Genomic DNA, 18,163 nt, shown 5'->3' with positions numbered 1-18,163 from the left:
GGAAGGAACTGTTATAGGACTGACTGTCCCTCCTTGAAAACCTTGTTACCACTTCCACGACTAGTTCAATGGAGTGGAGGATGGCAGGTAATGCTGACGGGGAAAGGGAAAAGGACAAAGAATACCAACACTTGAGAAAAAAAGACAATGATCAGGATCAACTGTGTTCTCACTTTTGCGCAACTGAGCTCATACCTGCATCCACAGTGACGATCTTCCAACAATAAACAAGGGAGTTCTGAGAGGTGAGTTACTGGGCTAATGGTAAGGTCTCAGAAAGGCACAAAGGAACTGAATGGAGCTAGGACCCCAGAGGGGTGGGTGATGAAAAAGAACAGGTAGTGATGTGGCCCATGTCCCTCCTCTCCTACTTACTGATAGAAACGTGATCACTGCAGAGAGCTCTACTTTCTCTATCTTAAAGAGAGACTTAGAATCATTCCTACCTGGCATGGTTGCTATGAATCTAGACCACAGCACAAAGCAGGACGTGAAGTAAGTCCTCAGTAAACATCAGCTGTCATTCCTAACACCATGGTGGTTATACCTTACACGGGCTTCTTTTTGAATACCCACAGAGATTCTCAAAGCATAAGCTAACTCCCAGAACAGGAAACAGAGAGGCTAGAAATGGGCATATACAGGAGAGCCTCAGAATTTCAGGCATCTGGATTTCAAGTGAGCCCTGATCTGGATCCTTCTGCCTCCAATGGTGTCTCAACTCAATATCCTTAAGGCTTAATACTCTAAGCACTTCTGGTCACCTCTGCCCACACTACAGGCTGGACACCTAGCCATTGGGAACATGGCATAAAAACCTGAGAAATACCTTTTTTATACACATTTCTTTTTCTTAATGATGTGTCTGGAAATCTGTGGCTTGGGAATTCATATTTGTAGCTCTAAGAAAACAAAACACATACAAGTCCAAACTCTTGGCCATATCAGTGCACCTTTTCTTGTCTGGCCTCTCTACCCTAAGCTGTTAAAGTGCTCAAGGGTTCATCCATTTATTCAGAGTCATCAGTTCATGCTTATCCACAGTACTGGCCAAAATAGAACTAACTACACAATAACAGTACTAATGCATAATCCCACAACCCTCTACTATATCTCTCCAATGCCACTTTCTTCTTCTTCCCCTTGTTCGTGGCTTTCCAGATCCCTTTCAGGACCTGGCACACAAGGCCAAGAAACCTCATCCCCTCTATCTTTCATCTCCTGAACTAGCTCCCCATGATCATGAAGCATTCTCTTAGGTCATCTCCATATCGAAAGATCTTTTCAAGGTGGGACAAGTCTTCCTGACTTCAGGGAGCCTTCACTGTTTGAGTTCTCCCACCTCCATATGGCACTGGATCACAGGGAAAGGAACTCCCTGGCACTCTATCTCCTTGACTAAGTCCCTAAGTTTTCAGTTCCTGACAAGAAGGAAGAAGAAATACAGTGATTGAAGATGAGGGACAGAAAGTCAAGGGCTTGCACCCCAGCTGTGGTACAGGTGCTGGGACAACGTGCTTCCTCCTCTGTAAAAGGGGGGGTCACAGGGCTGCTAAGAGAATTTAGGGAAGACAATCCACATAAAGCACCTGACAGAGTGTGCCCATAGTAAACACTAAGTACGTGTGACTCAGTGATAGGTGATTTTCTCCCTTCTCCTCCAGCACAGTTGGCCTACCCCTTTAGCCCTACCCTGATGCTCTCAGTTGCTGTTGTTTAGGCCTTACAGGGTAGGTGGAGGCATCTGGGACAGAGAAGAGCCTTGTCCAGTCCCTCCCCAACCCCAGAGTACTGCCAGGACTCCAGGGCTAAGGGACGCAGTTTCTCCTCTGGTACTGCCAGGGGACATGACAGAAGAGCCCCAAGGGTTGGGCTCAATGAAGGACCTTGTTCTACTGCAGTGAAAGGGGAAAGTGGTTTTAGATGAATGGAGGCTGACTCTAGGGAAATGTGTGTTCATGTATCTGTGCGGCTATGTGCTGAAAAGGGTGGGCCTCTCAAGACTGGAAAGCATCAGTGAACACTGGAGCTGGTCCAAGGAATCTGGGCAGCCTCAGGGCCCTTGGGGTGAGCCCAGCGGGGGCTGCAGATGATGGGTGGGGATGAAACTTCTAGGTTGCTGCCCAGATCAGAAGAGTCTGGCCCAGAGCTGAGGCACAGCAGAGCCCCAATGAATACCTATACAGCTGAACCCAGATGGTTCCCTGGAAGGCAGTATTGTCTGTGTGTGTATAATATACCCTGTCTAGGATCACTCTGTCCTCAGGTCACTCTGTCTCATGTCCTAGCAGATTATATGGTGTAAAGAGTATGAGTTCAAGAGGCAAAATTGCCTGGATTCAAAATCTAGCTTTGCCTCTAAGACACAAGTCAATATAACTGTGGGCCAGTCCTGTAACCCCTCTGAGCCTTGGTTTCCTCTTCTGTATAATGAGGGTATTTAAAGCCCTTAAAACACAGGGTTGTTTTAAAGATTCAATGAGATAATCGTGCAAAGCATCTGATCTGTGTTAACTGCTCCATGCACTTCAACTATTATTGTTGTTGGCTGCTGGTTGAAGATCTAGAGCTCAAGCTATTCTGGGGCTGGAGGAAGCAATTCACATAGGAGAGCACATCTGGGTCTCCCCCTTAAGATTCCCGACAAGGGTGGGGAATTTCATGCAGTTATTTACCAAAAACAGACACGTTTCTGGTTCCTCTGAGCTAGAGGCACAATAAGCAGTGATGAAATTCTGGAGGTGGGCGGATGGGGGAGGGGACTGGGGAATGCCATGACGTCAATGACTGCAGCTCACCAAGCTGCAAACCTGGACTCCAGAGAGGATAAGGGAGACTGTGTAAAAGTGCTCTCCTTGGCCAGGTGACCAGAGCTAAGTAGGTCATGACCCTAGATGCTGCAAATCACAGGAGCCAAATATATCTGGGAGACTGCCGTAAGAAGAAACTCATTTTTACATGCTGGGCTGTTGCAACAATCGTGGCAGCCTGTGGCTGGGTTTTGGCTCCAACATGCCCTTCAATGCTTCACCCCATCTTACACAAATGTAGGGGAGGGCAAAGGGGCTCACATTTTTGTTTGATGAACTGTGTTAGTAGAGCTTATAAGAGGAGGGTGGAGGCATCAGAGTTAAGCTTGGGTGACTCACTCAGCCACAGCCCCCTCTTGACCTCAGTTTCCCCACCCAGATTCAATGAGCCAAGGAGGGAAGGGCTTAAACCTGATGGATACAGGGACTCTGACTCAGAGAACAGGAGGAGAGAAGAAACGCAGGAAATGTGGCCCAGGAAGCCAGAGGACCAGGGAGAGGAGACTTCAGCTTCCCGGGCCCCACCCTTGGGCTCCAAGTCATCATGGGAAGAGGGGAGGCGGGTGACAGGATTACTGTTGTAGCTGCAAGTAGGCAGGGCAGACAGCACTGAGACAAGGAACAGGGATAATGATAAGGGGAAACCTGGGGCTTCTCCTTCCCTGGTTCCAGAGACCCTTGGGGTGTTGCTTTTCTGTTTCCAGGTTTTATCTCAGACTCTGCTCCCATGAAACCAACAGTGGCCGCAGGGGCTGAGGGGCTTCCTTCTACCCTTCTAGCTGCTTGAGAGGAAGGGACAGCCCAGACCAGTGCCTCTTCCATGCCTCCCAACTCTCCACTTACAGCAGGTCATGTGACAGTACCCTCAGCACCTTAATGGGCCCACCCAGAGTCAGTGTCAGCAAGACCAGCAGTTCTCCACTGAATGCACACAAGTGCCAAACAGCAAGCTTAAAAAACACCAAAATCTCTGGAGATAGGACCTAGGCCTCAGGTTCTTTTCATAAAGTGATTCTGACATGAAGCCACCATGGGGACCCACTTACCAAAATTCAGCTCTCTGTACTCTCTGGCCCATTCTGAGGAGGCTATGGGAGGGTAAGCAGCTCTGACCCAGACCCAAACTTGAACCCAGGATCTCCCTGGGAGAACTGAAAGAAGTAGCAGGGTTGGGTAGGTGAGAAATGAAGTACAAACCCCCAGAAAAAGGCAGAGAATATGCCTCACTGTTCTGCTCTCCTGGCCCAAAGGGATTGAAAAAGAGCATCAGACCCTATAATAGGTAATCCTTATCCAAGAAAAGGTAGACCAACTGAACTCAAAGATTTGGTTTGCAGGGTAAGTGTGCATCTTGGTGGGAAGGAGGGACAGGTTCTCTGAGGTGCCCATTCCATAAAATACTAGGAACCACTGCTGTACTTGGAGAGTATACAGAACAATCCCTTCCTTGTCTAGATGAGAATCCTCAGGCCCAAGAGGGATGGGGCTGGCCCAGGTCACAAGAGGTGTTAGTGGCAGAGCTTGATCTAGAACTCTTGGGTGTCCTGATTCCTGTTCTCATGTCCCATGACAAATGAATCATCAGTACAGAATCATCTCTCAAACTGCCTAGTCAGCAGAAGAAGCAGGGTGCCCATTAACAGGCCTATCCTCTAAGGATTCTGATTCAGTGGGTCTGGGGCAGGGGCCCAGGAATCTGATTTTAGGTCACATTCTCCCCCATCAGGTGGTTCTGATGATGATGCAAATTTGGGAAACACAACAGGATGGGAAAGCCATAATGGACAAGAGAATGCAGAGATTCTCCTACAAGGCAGGTCTCCAAGTCCAGTGCGCAGCTCCTTCCTTCACCAGTGAGGTTGGGAGTGAGACAGGAAACACAGGCTTGGAGCCCCCATGCCTATTAGGAAGAGGCATTCAAGGTCCAAAGGACTGATCTCTGTGATCACCTCTCTCTGCAGTCATGTTTTTGCTCTAATCCTGGCAGGCTTCCTGCTGACTCTGGAACACACCATGGCCTGTCCTCTCTTCCCTCACTCTAAGTTTTCCCTAACTCTCCATCCACCTAGGTACCAACTTGTTTTATTCTTACCACCTGACATGGGGCTGGGGATAAAGACCTTGATTCATATATTCATTCACCAGTCAAGTCATTGCAAGGCAGTTCTCAAGGACAGGCATTAACCACAACATCTTAAGGCCAACTGTCTGAGATGGGTCTCAGGTTCTTGGTATAAGGTATGTCATGTCTTTCAAGGGCAATGTGGTAACAACAGATATTTTAAATGTATGTAACTTCAAACTAGCAGTCCCACAGAATTCTAGGAATTTATCCTAGAGATGTTTAAAGGGTACTCAATACAGCACTCCTTTTAAGAGCAAGACCTTTAGAGTCAAATTCCACCTCCACCTCTGACCAGTTGTATAATCCAGGGCAAGTCACAGACTTGTCTCATTTGTAAATGGGGGAGTTATAAGATCTTCCTTACAGAGCTGTTGTGAGGATTATGAATAATATAAGTAAAGCACTGCTTGATACACAGGTCAGGCTCTCTGTTACTTTACTATTCTTACTATTAAGCAGCCATTAACAACAATGAGGTATATGTGTACATGGTGAATAAGGAATGATCTTAAAGTTCCATTTTTCAGTGGGAAAAAAACAAATAAATTAATATGTGTGATGCTCTGTTCTATGTGCTAAAACCATCAAAATAATGAAAAAGTTGGAGGGAGAACTTGAATGTACTCAAGTGGAGAATGTGCTTTAATGTGCATAGACTCTCTTATAAAACATACACAAATTGGGAATGTGGAAGTCTGGGAGACCTTACTTTTCATCTTTCATATGGTTTGATTTTACTGCAAATTTTGAAAACAAAAGCAAAAACTAAAAATGCTCTAGTAAATAAAGTAAGCAGTAAGCAACCAGTGATTCTGATAGATGGCCAGGATTGGCATCCAGTGCTCATCCAACTCTCTGCTCAGAATGGTATGGTGGGGATGCATGACCAAGCCACTTAAGACACTGGTCTGCCTCAAAGGAGCTCCTATGCTGGGGTACAGCCATACCACAACCACAGATCCCCTGCCCTGGTGCTAGAGCAGAGAAGAACCCTCCCTGGTGGGGAGGACGGGAGAACTGTGAAAACAGCTGAGGTCTGAGCCGGCTGCAGCCAAGCTGGGTTCCTGCTGCTCACTGTCTGAGACAGGAACATAAGCTGGTGACTCCTGGCCTGAGGAACTGACTTCCCCTAAAACCATGGCACTTCTGTGATTTGTACAAAAAAACCCTCAAAGTAAAGGTGACTGCTAAGGTGGGCAGGCCTCAGAAGAGGTGGAAGCAGGTCTGGGGGTCCCCAAATCCCAATCCTAGCATCCCATGATGATTTTTCTCACCTATAAAAAGGGGAGAGCAACATTACCTATCTCAAGGGGTTGTTATATGGGCAAAACGAATTACTGACAATAAAAACAACAATTAACATTATTGAGTGTTTACTGCATGCCAGACATTGTTCTCAGGGCCCATAACTAACCTATAAGGTAAGCACAGTTATCTTGATTTTAAAGGTGAGGAAACCAGGGCTTAGAAAGGTGAAGTTACTTGATTATATAGCAAGTGACAGAACTGGGATTTAAACCTAGACAGTCTGATTCTATCTAGAGTCACGAAGAACACTTTTCAAAGTTACTATATAAGTAAAGTTAGTACTTGGCTTGTTGTAGGGACTCAGTGTGAACTGCTATCATGAGGAAGAAGGTGGAAACATTAGGGGACACTCTTCATGGGTCCCTGGGTACCAGCCCCATCCAGCTAGCTTTCAGGTGCATATACTCCCTCTCTTTAGTTTCCATGGCCTTCCCTTGTGGCTCAGCTGGTAAAGAATCCGCCTGCAATGAGGGAGACCTAGGTTCAATCCCTGGGTTGGGAAGATACCCTGGAGAAGGGAAAGGCAACCCACTCCAGTATTCTGGCCTGGAGAATTCCATGGACTGTATAGTCCATGGGGTCGCAAAGAGTCGGACATGATTGAGGGACTTTCACTTCACTTTGGTTTCCATCTCCCACCCATCACCAAGGTCAACACCTCTCCATCCAGCCTTGGGAAGCCCCAGAAGGCCTGAATGGCTTCAGCAGTGCCCTGTGAGATGGTTCTCTGGACTGACTTCTATCTACACTTGGGGTCTCAGGGAGAGGTTCTAGAGAAGCCTTGCTCACCCACACCAGTGTCACCCTCATGAGACAAAGAGTACTTCTTTACTGAGTGTTCAGGAAACTGACATGGACTACATGTAAATTCAAAACTCTCTTGAAACTGTTTATGCCTTAGGTGCAACCTACCTTTGAGGGGGTAAAGAATAATACGACTTGTAACTTTTGGAAGAGTTCTAAAATTCCCTCCTAGCTCTGATGTCCTGGAGCTTGAGAAATGAATGAATGCTCACCTTCCATCCCCCTTTCATAGGTAATGGCTTCAGTCTGTTCTTGTCAGCTGCCCTAAGTGATCCTTCCTCTGCTGTGGGTAGTTTCTAGTCTCCACTGCACCCCCCCAGGAGTGTCCCATTCCACATCTGAGGATTTCTGGCAGAAAGCCCCAGAAGAGACATGATGACGACTTCAGAGGTCAGGGACTCTTCACCTACCAACAAGCCTAGAACCCACATTTCTTAGCACCATTGCTGGGTAGGCCTCCTCAGCCACCTGACATCTGTTCCCATCCCAGGTCTCCCTCCCACTTTGCTCCCATCTCTGGGGGTGGAGACTCACCAGCACTGTTGGCCTCCGACTCCAGCAGGTGAATGTCATTGCAGTCTGCCAGTGAGTGCTCCAGGCAGAGCTGCAGGAAGCGAGCCTGGGTGCGCGTGACTCGCTTCAGAAGTGATAGCAGGGCCACTGTCTGTTCACACTCATTCCAGCCCTTGAACCAGCCAGCGAGGATGCCCACCTGGTCTCGGAACATCATGGTGCCAGGCCTGGGGCCAGGGTGGGGGGACGGCGGTGGCGAGGGCCAGCGCCGTCACATGGTCTCGGCTCCAGGCTCCTGTTTCCTCTCCCCTGAGGGCCAGGGCTTGAGGACGTTCCCTGGCGTAGTGGCAATGGGTGATGAGGGGAAGAGGACACCTGCTCACATCGGGGGAGGTCTTGGTCCAGCCACGCCTCTCCAGGCTCCTGGAAAAGGAAGCAAGGGGGTCAGAAAGAAGGGGGTAGAACTGGTCTGGTGAGTTCAGGGGTTAAGGAGGCCTCATGTCTTCCCCTTTAGCTCAACTCTGCTGAGCTCCTGGGAGAAAGACAAAGCCAACACCAGATACTAAGCCAACTCTCCCTCCAATCTTCAGAGCCAGAGAAAAGGCTTGATTGGGACTCAGAGACTCAGACAAAGGAGAAGATGCTGCCCCTCACATCTGGCTGTCACAGGGCCAAAGGAAGTGGATTTAAAGTAGAGAGTAAGTTGGTAAGATTTTCTAGATGCAAACAGGAGACAATGCACACCATGGCAAAAGATGTGAATTAATGGAGACCTAGCCCCAGGTGACATGACTAAGCAGACATGTGATGCTGAGCACATGTCCTGACCTTGCTAATCTGTGGTCACCTCCTCTAGGGGGCTGGGCAGAGTCACTGCTTGCCTGCTAAAAGGAACCTAAGGAGTCTGTGTATTATTTCAAACTAAGACCCACAAAGCTGGGATATGGGTGAGTGGTGACCCCAGTGGAGATCTCGGGTACATGGATAGCTATCTGATCAGCAACTGGGTGCCTAAAGGTAGGAGGTCTTTTCAAAGATCTCTAACATGCTGGTGGGGCGGGAAGGATCTCATCCCCTCCAACCCAGCTCTCCCACTCTGATCTCTAAGACCCCATCTACCCTTGCTCTGAGGTGAATCTCTCCCAGCCTTCTTCCTCATTCCCTTAAGGATACTCCTGACTCAAGTCCTCTGGATTGGGATGCCCCCCTTGGCTCTCAGAGATGCCAGCTTGTCATTCATTTTCCTAAAAGCCAAGAGGATACTAACCTGAGAAGGGGATACATCAAATGTTAAAAACTCCAAAGCAAGAAAGTATCCAAATTCCTTAGGCAGGAACCACACAGAAGCTGTGTCAACTGGGCAGACAACAGATCTATTCTTCAGTTGACTGGTTTCTGGACACTACTCTGAAGCCTTTCTTTAAGTGGCTCCTGATCCAGGTCTCCACTCACATTTCCCCTGTCTCTCCTGAAACCAGTGCCCTTGGCTCCATCCCCAAACCACATTTGGCTTCATCTCCCTCTGGCTGCCAAGAGGACTGAGAACTCCATACAAAGACTCATTGAACCTGCTGGGCTAGGTCTCAGGGAGCTACTGCCATCTCCCTGGATGTCCAAGCTCCTGCTGAGGATCTGTGAGACGCACCTGACAATGGCGGAGCCTCACCTCACAGACCCTCATGGGCCACCTGAACAGAGCAAACTGGCCTGGCTGTCAATCCCTTTGGATACAAGAAACAAGAGAAAATGTGGGGGGAAATGAAACCTTATTCCCAATTAAACAACCCTCCCAGAAATCTTTCTAAATGACCCATCAGGAGCTTCCCCAGTGGCTCAGTGGTAAAGAATCTGCCTGTCAATGCAGGTGACACGGGTTTGATCCCTGGTCCAGGAAAATCCCATACACCACAAGGCAACAAAGCCTGGGTGCCATAACTACTGAGTCTGTGCTCTAGAGCCCATGAGCTGCAACTACTGAGCCTACGTGCCAAAACTACTGAAGCCCGCGGGCCCTAAAGCCTGTGCTCTGCAACAAGAGAAGTCACTGCAATGAGAAGCCCAAGCACCACAACTAGAGAGTAGTCCTTGCTCCCTGCAACTAGACAAAAGCCTGAGCAGCAATGTAGATCCAGCACAGCCAAAAATAAAAATAAATACATTAACAAACAAACAAACAAACAACCCAATGACAAATCAAATACTGCCTCCCTGGCTTAAAGTCCTCCAATGACTTTTTACTGCATTTAAATAAAATGCCTAGAGGGCTCCCTGTAAGACTCTGGTGGCTGTTCCAACCTCACTGTGTACCGAGTTCTTGTTCACTTGGACTTAAGCACAGCTTCCTCCAACCTATCTATGGCTTGCTTTTATTTGTCACTCAGGTCTCAGCTCAGTGTCACTTCCTCAGAGAGATCTTCCCTGATCATCCAAACCTAAGAAATTTCTATCACTCTACTGAATTTATTCTATATAGTATGGCACCCTCAGATATCTTATTTGTTTGTTGTTTCTCTCTTCCCAACAATTGCAAGCTACACAGTTGCCCAGGGCCCAGAACAGTGACTAACACTTAGAGGGTGTTCAATACATATTTATTGAATGAATGGATGAATGAAGGTGAGCATGGAAGCCACACTTGGGACTTCTACAGCCCTTGGGGCAAAGATGACAGAAGGAATGATCAAAAGGATGGTAAAGTGATTTGGAAACCTTGCCCTAAGAGAAAAATTTGAAGGCACTGGGGAAATTTCCCCTGAAGAGAAGACTCAGGAGGAATGGCATAACTGACTTGAAATACCTGAAGGGGTAGCACACAGAAGAATTAGAGTTGTTTATTTACTCCAGAGGAGAATCAGGATAGATGGCGCTAAGTGAGAGGCAACCTGAGACATGAGAAATGTTGAAAGTCAAGAAAATTCAGTTCTAGTCTTGCCCCAGCCACTGTGTCACTTTAATCTTTAAGCTAGTCTGTTTCTCTTGTCTAGGATGTGTGAGATAAGGAGCTAGACTGGTCAGACATGACAAGTGGGTTTTACCTCACAGGCTAACTCCAATCAATTGGTAGTGGCTGCCTGGAACACTGTGGTGAGAAGGATCCTAAAGAAATGAAGCAATAGGAATATCCATCAGTGGAGAATGACTAATGAATTGGAGAATACCTCATACAAGGTGATATTATGTAGTAATTAAAAATGTGCTTGGTTCTGACAGCCGAATACAAACTATGTGCTTCTAGCTATGTGTAGTGTTTGATCTTTACAACGTAGAGTGTTACGGTTAGTCCATAAGTACACAGTACTGTGTTCAGTCATTTTTGTAAAGTGAAAAAAAAAAAAAGCCGCATATAAACCCCTTATATATATGAATGCCTATGCACCTATGTATATAGAGAAATGTGTAGAATGATACACCCTGTGCTGTTCACATTGGTTACCTTGGGGAGAAGGAGGAATTAGTTATACTCTTTCATATAACTTTGTGCTATTTTACTAGTTCCATATGAACACAAATTACTTTTGTAATTTTTAAAGATAAATTTAATTTTAAAGAAATCTAAGGCAGCATTCTACTTTCTGGCTCAGTGAGAGAGTGCTGTGATTGATTATCAATGTTTGCCCTGGATACCGGACAGATGAGTGGTACTTCATGTGCCTGAAAAAGTCAGTTTCCCTTCCTGGCTCCAGTATTTTGTGGCTTTCAATCCTAAGGAGACAGCAGCTGCCTCAACATAAGGAAGAATTTTAAAATAATGTATCTGTCCAAGAATGGAACTGGCTGCCATGTGAGGAGGTAATAAGCTCCCTGGCCGCTGGAAGTGGTCAAGCAGAGGCTGGATGAACATCCCTTGGGAGTGGGAGGGATTCCTTCACTGGGTGGCAACGCATAAGATAGAAGGACATGTTACTATTTCAGAGGGAACATTTGTGATGGGATGTTTGCTATGCCAACAGTGTTTACGGCAAAAAGATGACCAAATCCACAAACAGACCTAAGCTGTGCACTCTTGCCTATAAACACTTTTACTGGGTGGCTACTTTTCCTAAGCAACAGCACTGTGCCCCTGAAATAAAACTACTGACTGAACATTAATCCAGCTTCTTCCCCAAGCCAAATGCTAGAAGCAAAGCCTTGGGACACAGTAGGATCTCAAACATGATGCTTACAAGGCCAGATTTTGAATGGAGCAGGCCAGTGAGGGCTATGGTGAGCTGAAAAGCACACACACTGTCTAAAGGGAGAATTTACTATTGAGCTCTAATCAACTGCTGCCATGTAGGAATTTGGGTCCAGTATTGTTAGATTTTCTTTTTTTAAAAAGAGGAGCCAGAAATCTAGCTTTTTAAATTAAAATTCCCCTATTTTTAAATGTTAGAAACTAATTCATATTAAAACAGCAACAATGAACCCTATATAGAACAAACAAAGCCTGTGGCTTAGGCCAGATAGACACAAACTGCAAAAAGATCAAAAGTCTGATATATATCCCTCTCAAGGACCTCTCTGGCGGCTCAGACAGCAAAGAATCTGCCTGCAGTGTGGGAGACCGGGGTTTGATCTCTGGGTCTGGAAGATCCCTGGAGAAGGAAATGGTAACCCAGTCTAGTATTCTTGCTTGGGAAATCTCATGGACAGAGGAGCCTGGTAGGCTACAATCCATGGGGTTGCAAAGAGTTGGACACCACTGAGCAACTAACACTTATCAAGGGCCTAGAGAAGGTTCTACATCTTCAAGCCACTCCACTGCTCAGGAAATGTAATGAGGAGAGAGGACCTAGTGTCTAAGGAAGGCTTGGAGACTCTGCATGAAACCCTGGGGCTTTAGGAAACAAACGGTCACTATTAGGGGAAGGACAAATAAGGAGTTTGGGATTAGCAGGTACAATCTACTGTATATAAAACAGATAAAACAATAAGGTCCTACTGTATAGCACAGGGAACTATATTCGATATCTTGTAATAAACAATAATGGAAAAGAATATGAAAAAGACTACACATACATAGCTGATTCACTTTGCTGTACATGAGAAACTAACACAACACTGCAAATCAACTATACTTCAATAAAAATAAATGCATAATTAAAAATAACCCCTAAAGGAAGTGTTCCTATGTTTTAGACAGAAGAAGAATGCTGGGTGTTTGGTCTGGATGGTGACTGGAGACGAGGACTGGATGGCTTTCTTCCACCAAAGGGCCAAAAGGCCTCCAGCTTCTCTCCTGGGTGCTTGGCAACAGTGAGAAAGGATGACTTGGCTTGGTGAGATTAGCCAGGAAAAAAGCATCAGCACTGACTATTTGAAGGCATCTTACTGTGGTAGCAAATTACTATGATGGATTCAGTGGATTTGCCTGCCAAACATCCACACCCATCTTCTGGTACCAGGCCCCTAAATTCCCTTTGAAGAATTAACTGTCCTTCTTGGATCCAAGAGTAGACATAAAGTAAAACTTGGCCACCGAAAGCCCTCCCTGGACTTTGCTGTAAATACTAGGGAAAATAAGTTCTTGGTTAGGGGTGCTCAGATTATACACTATTGCCTGATATTCCTGGTTGCTACTGCTGCTACCTCACAGTGAGCGCCCATCTCAGAATGAAGCCAATAGAGATGAAAGCAAAGTCAAAAGTCGAGGGAAAAGAGAGACTTGTTCATATCGTTAGAAGACCTGTCTCTAGCTAGCTGGAAGCCTCTCACCCCCACCTCCCCATCCCAGACTTCTCAGTTACATGAACCAACCAATTCCTTTTGGGCCGAGGCCAGTCTGATTTGGATTTTTACCACTTAACGCTTCACCTTTAAGCCTTGACTGTTCCCATGCAGGGAATTCACCACTGCTCTGGTCTCTTTATCCTTAGTTGACCAAAAATGACTCCTTGTCTTTGAGAAAAGACACTAGAGGGAACCCCTCTGGTTAAGTCCTTCAAATAATCCAACAATATGGCTACCATATTTGGTCTTTAAGAGACCAAGGAACCTTCTTGAGAAGCATCTTCCAACCCTGGAAGGTGGGAAATGGAGTCAAAAACTGGCTAAGATGTTCCAGGAAAAACCAGTCATTGGCTCTTTCTCCAAACAGTGAAAAGCAGCCCACATACAGGAAGCGCCTCTGGAGGTCAGCTATCCTCTCTCAGAAGTAGCGCTGCAGAGTCAGTCAGACCTGGCTGAACCAGAGCTCTCCCTACTGACACTAACTTGCCATGCTGATCTTCCACAAGCAACTCAGTTTCTTCCTCAGTGAAGCTTAAGAATGAAATGAAACAATGTACATAAGATACCTAGAATGATGTTTCACATGTCTTCACACATCACGTATTGTATTATGTGCCAGGCCTTATGCTAATAGCTTTCCACCTATGAGCTTGTATGATCTCAAAAACTATAAACACACATATACATATCCTTATTTTACAGATGAAGACACGGGCACACAGAGAAGGTTAAGTTACCTATCCAAGATTACACAGCTAAGCTGCGATTTTTAAGGCCAAGCACTCTGGTTTTAGAGTTCTTGCTTGCTCCTGTGTTTAATGCTACAGCCTTCTGTATGTTCCCTTCTACTGCCTATAAAGTTCAACCAAAGTGTATACCCTTTAATGCCAACATCTCTGGACAAATGACGGGGTCCTATTAGCCTTCCCACCTATCCCTAGCCCTCGTAGAACATCCATGTAGGCCCTGGAGGAACTTGCTCATTTCATGAATAAGATAATAGGCTAGTTACCTATGGTTAATTCACTATCTCAACTTGAGAAGAATAGGAGAATGTGAGACGCCAAGGTAGCCCAGCTTCTGTCTTGTGAAAACTAACCATTATTTTCAGAAACTCCTAAAATATGTATACAAAATATATATATTATTGCCTCAACCAAGACTGTGCCTTTTGTATGAATGGTCCTGGAGAAGGGAAGGAGAGGAGGGGAAAAGCTAGGAAGGGCCTCCTGGAAGATAACACAGCCTGGGGAGCTATGGGAAACTTGCATAATTTGGAGTAAGTGATTTTACCTTGTTGTGCTTGTTTTCTCATCTGTAACATGGGTTTAATAATAGCACCTACTCTCACAGAGTTGTGGGGCATAAATACCCTCAGAGATGTTAGCTAGTATCATCATCATGGATTCCTCTCTCTAATCCCACCATCAACTCCTGTTTGCTCAACACCAAACATGTATCTGTGTCTCCATTTTTACTACTACCACCATATTCAAGTCATCATCCTTTCTCATCTGGATGAATGTATCGCCTCCTGTTTCCATTCTTGCCCATTTTCCTTGCAGAAACCAAATTTTCTTTAAAAACAAATAGATCATGTTACTGTCTTGCTTTAGAAATCCTGTAAGAGCTTCCAAATGCTTGTAAGTGAAAATGTAAATTCCTTACCATGGCCCACAAGACCCCAGATAATCTGGCCTCTGTGAACCACTCCAAGCCCCTGCCCCTTCTGCCTCACTTATGCTTCAGCCACACTGATCTCCTTACACATCTCAGGGGTTTTGTGCTGGCTGATTCCTCTACCTGAAATGTCCTTCCCCAGGTCATCATATGGCTGGTTCCTTTTCATCAATCAGATCTGGGTTCATGTGTGCCCCAATCTTCCTCATCTCCCCAGTAGGAGTCTTTGGTCTGATATCATTGTCCAAAAGTGTTTCTTCTAAGGCTATAGCTCTTCTGGAAACATCTAGACTGGAAGATCCATGAGGTTCTAAGACTGTGGCTGTATTATTCACTGTTATATTTTCAATTTCTACCACAGTGCCTGGAACATAACAGACTGTTAATAAATATGTGAAAAATTTCCCCACCTTGCAGCAGTCTTTTCTTCACATGTAACAATGGTTAAATTAGAATGCCCAAATCTCAGATCCTCCCACAACTGGTGCCTTCTTATCTTTCAGGTTATCAGGCTCAACTGTCACTTCTTCAAAAAGGCCAATTCTGACCACCCTGTGTACAGTGGACAATCCCCTACCCCTTTCAATTTGTTTTAATTCCTTCATAGCACAGATCACTATCTGACTTATTCATATATCTTCCCTCCATCAGAATATAAGATCCAAGAGCTCTAAGACCTTGACTATTTCATTCACTGCTGTATCTCCAGTACCTAAAAAGTGCCTTCATAAACTGTTTGATTGTTGGGGACATTTGAGATATGCATACTCTATATAATAATGTTGTTCTGTTGCCCTCAAGCAGACTCTATTCAACAAATTTACCCTAAAACAAATAAAACAAAACTTACTCACAGTAACCTATTTAACCCTCTCTAAAGCTCTGAGTACTGGAAACCCAAAGTTGAGGTAGGGAACTGAACAGCAGTACTCCTGGATTCTACTACCTCAAGACTACAACCAAACCAAGTCAGTCATCTCATTCCTGTTTTTCCCAAGTGAAAATCACTCAGTCATGTCTGACTCTTTGTGACCCCATGGACTATACAGTCCATGGAATTCTCCAGGCCAGAATACTGGAGTGGGAGGGCATTCCCTTCTCCAGGGGATCTTCCCAACCCAGGAATCAAACCCAGGTCTCTTGCATTACTGCTGCTGCTGCTGCTAAGTCGCTTCAGTCGTGTCCTCCTGCATTGCAGGTGGACTCTTTATCAGCTGAGTTACCAGGGAAGCTCTGTTTCTACCAGCGAGATCCCAAAGTCAAGTCTGGTGGGGTCAGACTAGCCAAAAACAATCTCTGGATCCAAACAATCATAGAGAACAGAATGACCGGGGCTGGGGAACAGTGAGGAGGGGACTACCATCAACACTCAAAGGTCAAAGGATGGAATCACAGTTCTATCTGGTTCAGCAAGCAAGAGAATCTCTAAGAGCACTGCTCACCTAAACATGTCTGAGGATCTTTGGTCACCATCTCACACTTAGCTCAGAGAAGAAACTGTTTTCAAACTGGGGCTCTCAGTAAAGAGTTCTCTTTCCACTGAGACTGCTAAGGATGCAGAGTTCAAGTCTGGGGTTGCTAAGGGCCATTTTGTTGTCACAAAGCAGAAATCAGCTGAGGATGAAATTAAGTCAGTGGAGAAATGGGGTGATTACTAGGAAGGATGCAGCTAGGTCTATCTAGGAACCATCCTAGTTCTGGACTTTTCAGTAACATGAGGCAATTAATTCTTTTTTTAAAGCCAACTTGAGCTAAGGTAATGCCACTTACATCTTTAGAGTCTTGGCTGCTGAGAGCTTTTTTTTTTTTTTTTTTTTTGCTGAAACTGAGCACTTTCATATACAGGGCATTGTTCTAAGTGTGTGTTTTGTGTGTCAGTCACTCAGTTGTGTCCAACTCTTTGTGATACCATGGACTGTAGGCTGCCAAGCTCCTCTGTGCATGAAATTCTCCAGGTAAGAATACTGGAGTGGGCTGCCATTTCCTCCTCCAGGGGATCTTCCCAACCCAGGGATCAACCCTGGTCTCCTGCATTGTGGACAGATTCTTTACCATCTGAGCCACCAGGGAAGCCCTTGTTCTAAGTACTATATACATATTAACTATTTAAGCCTTATAACAATTCTATGAAGTAAGGTATCGTTACTACCTTCATTTTTTAACTCTGGAAACGAAGGACTAGAGAAATTCAGTAATTTGTTTTAGGTCACAAAATGGGTAAGCAATGAGTGGGAGGCAAATCCTGTCTACCTGAAGAGAAAATCCAACTCTGACTTCAGACACTATCATCCTGGGATGGACAAAGCCAGAAACCTATTTGAGCCACTTGTCCTCAATTTCATCCTTTGTAAAATGAGGATAATCATAGTTTACCTACCTCACAGTGTTCCTGTGAATAGGAGATGAGACAATACACGTGAAGCACTTAAACAGTGACTGGTAGATAATAATTACTCAATAAACAATGATCATTATTACTCTTTGGGTCACTAAAGTGCACCTGGCAAATACAGTGCAGATGGAGGAGATCTGTTTTCTTTCATCTGTGTCCTTCAGGTGAAGAGAAGAAATGCCATGGGTTAGTGGTGAAGAGTCTTTCTTGCTTTTGACCAACTGCATAATCTGCTTCCTCTGCCTGGAAGGCCAATCATCCTTGTCCCAACTCTTGTGGAACAGCACCCAGTCTTACCACCTCTTCTATGAAGTCTTTCCAGATAGAGGGTTCCTTTTCTCACTGCCAAATTCCCACAGTATATAGTTTTTACCTCACATTCTGTCCCATGTACCTGACCAACCTCTCTACTGGTCTGTGAGCTCCCTGAAGGCAGACCCCAGTGTTATCCTTGTGATCTGTTTATTTTTCTCAAACTTAGCTGCTGGTTAGCCAATGATTCCCTACAACTTACAGAGGCAAGAGCCCACTTTGTGGAATTCAGAGAAGAACAAGTTATATCCCAGTACTTTCCAAACTCCCAGTCTGGTCAGCATGAGTGGACAAGTACATGAAAAACTACAGGGGAGAAGATAAGTGGCGCTCAATGAAGTACAATGGAAGGCTCTGGGTAGTAAGAGAATGAAGATTGGAAAGTGTCTTAAGGGAAGAGAGATTATGCGGAGAAGAATAGATGAGGAATGGGTAAGAAGAGATGGACATGTGTGTTCAAGGAGGGAGCAACTTGAAGCAGAAACACTGAAGGATATGGGATGGTATGGA

The 18,163-nt window shown here is 45.4% G+C and overlaps 1 protein-coding gene across 2 annotated transcripts in view; it reads right to left on the bottom strand.

The window, feature by feature from the left end:
- The window catches only part of SAMD4B (sterile alpha motif domain containing 4B), a 37,878-nt gene that overhangs the window by 16,459 nt on the left and 3,256 nt on the right, over positions 1-18,163 (bottom strand). The window contains exons 2-3 of one of the 2 annotated variants that reach the window (XM_055553620.1): positions 10,596-10,656; positions 7,582-7,983 (exon numbers count right to left, since the gene is read on the bottom strand). In XM_055553620.1, the coding sequence (XP_055409595.1) occupies positions 7,582-7,777 (196 nt within the window). In that variant the 5' untranslated portion in view covers positions 7,778-7,983; positions 10,596-10,656. The remainder of the gene's footprint in view (positions 1-7,581; positions 7,984-10,595; positions 10,657-18,163) is intronic. The other variant, XM_055553619.1, reaches the window with a different exon arrangement.

The sequence above is a fragment of the Bubalus kerabau genome, chromosome 17, assembly GCF_029407905.1.
Source record: "Bubalus kerabau isolate K-KA32 ecotype Philippines breed swamp buffalo chromosome 17, PCC_UOA_SB_1v2, whole genome shotgun sequence".
Classification (NCBI taxonomy): domain Eukaryota; kingdom Metazoa; phylum Chordata; class Mammalia; order Artiodactyla; family Bovidae; genus Bubalus; species Bubalus kerabau.
Note: the sequence above shows the minus strand (reverse complement) of the source record. Positions and strands in the feature narration are given on the sequence as shown.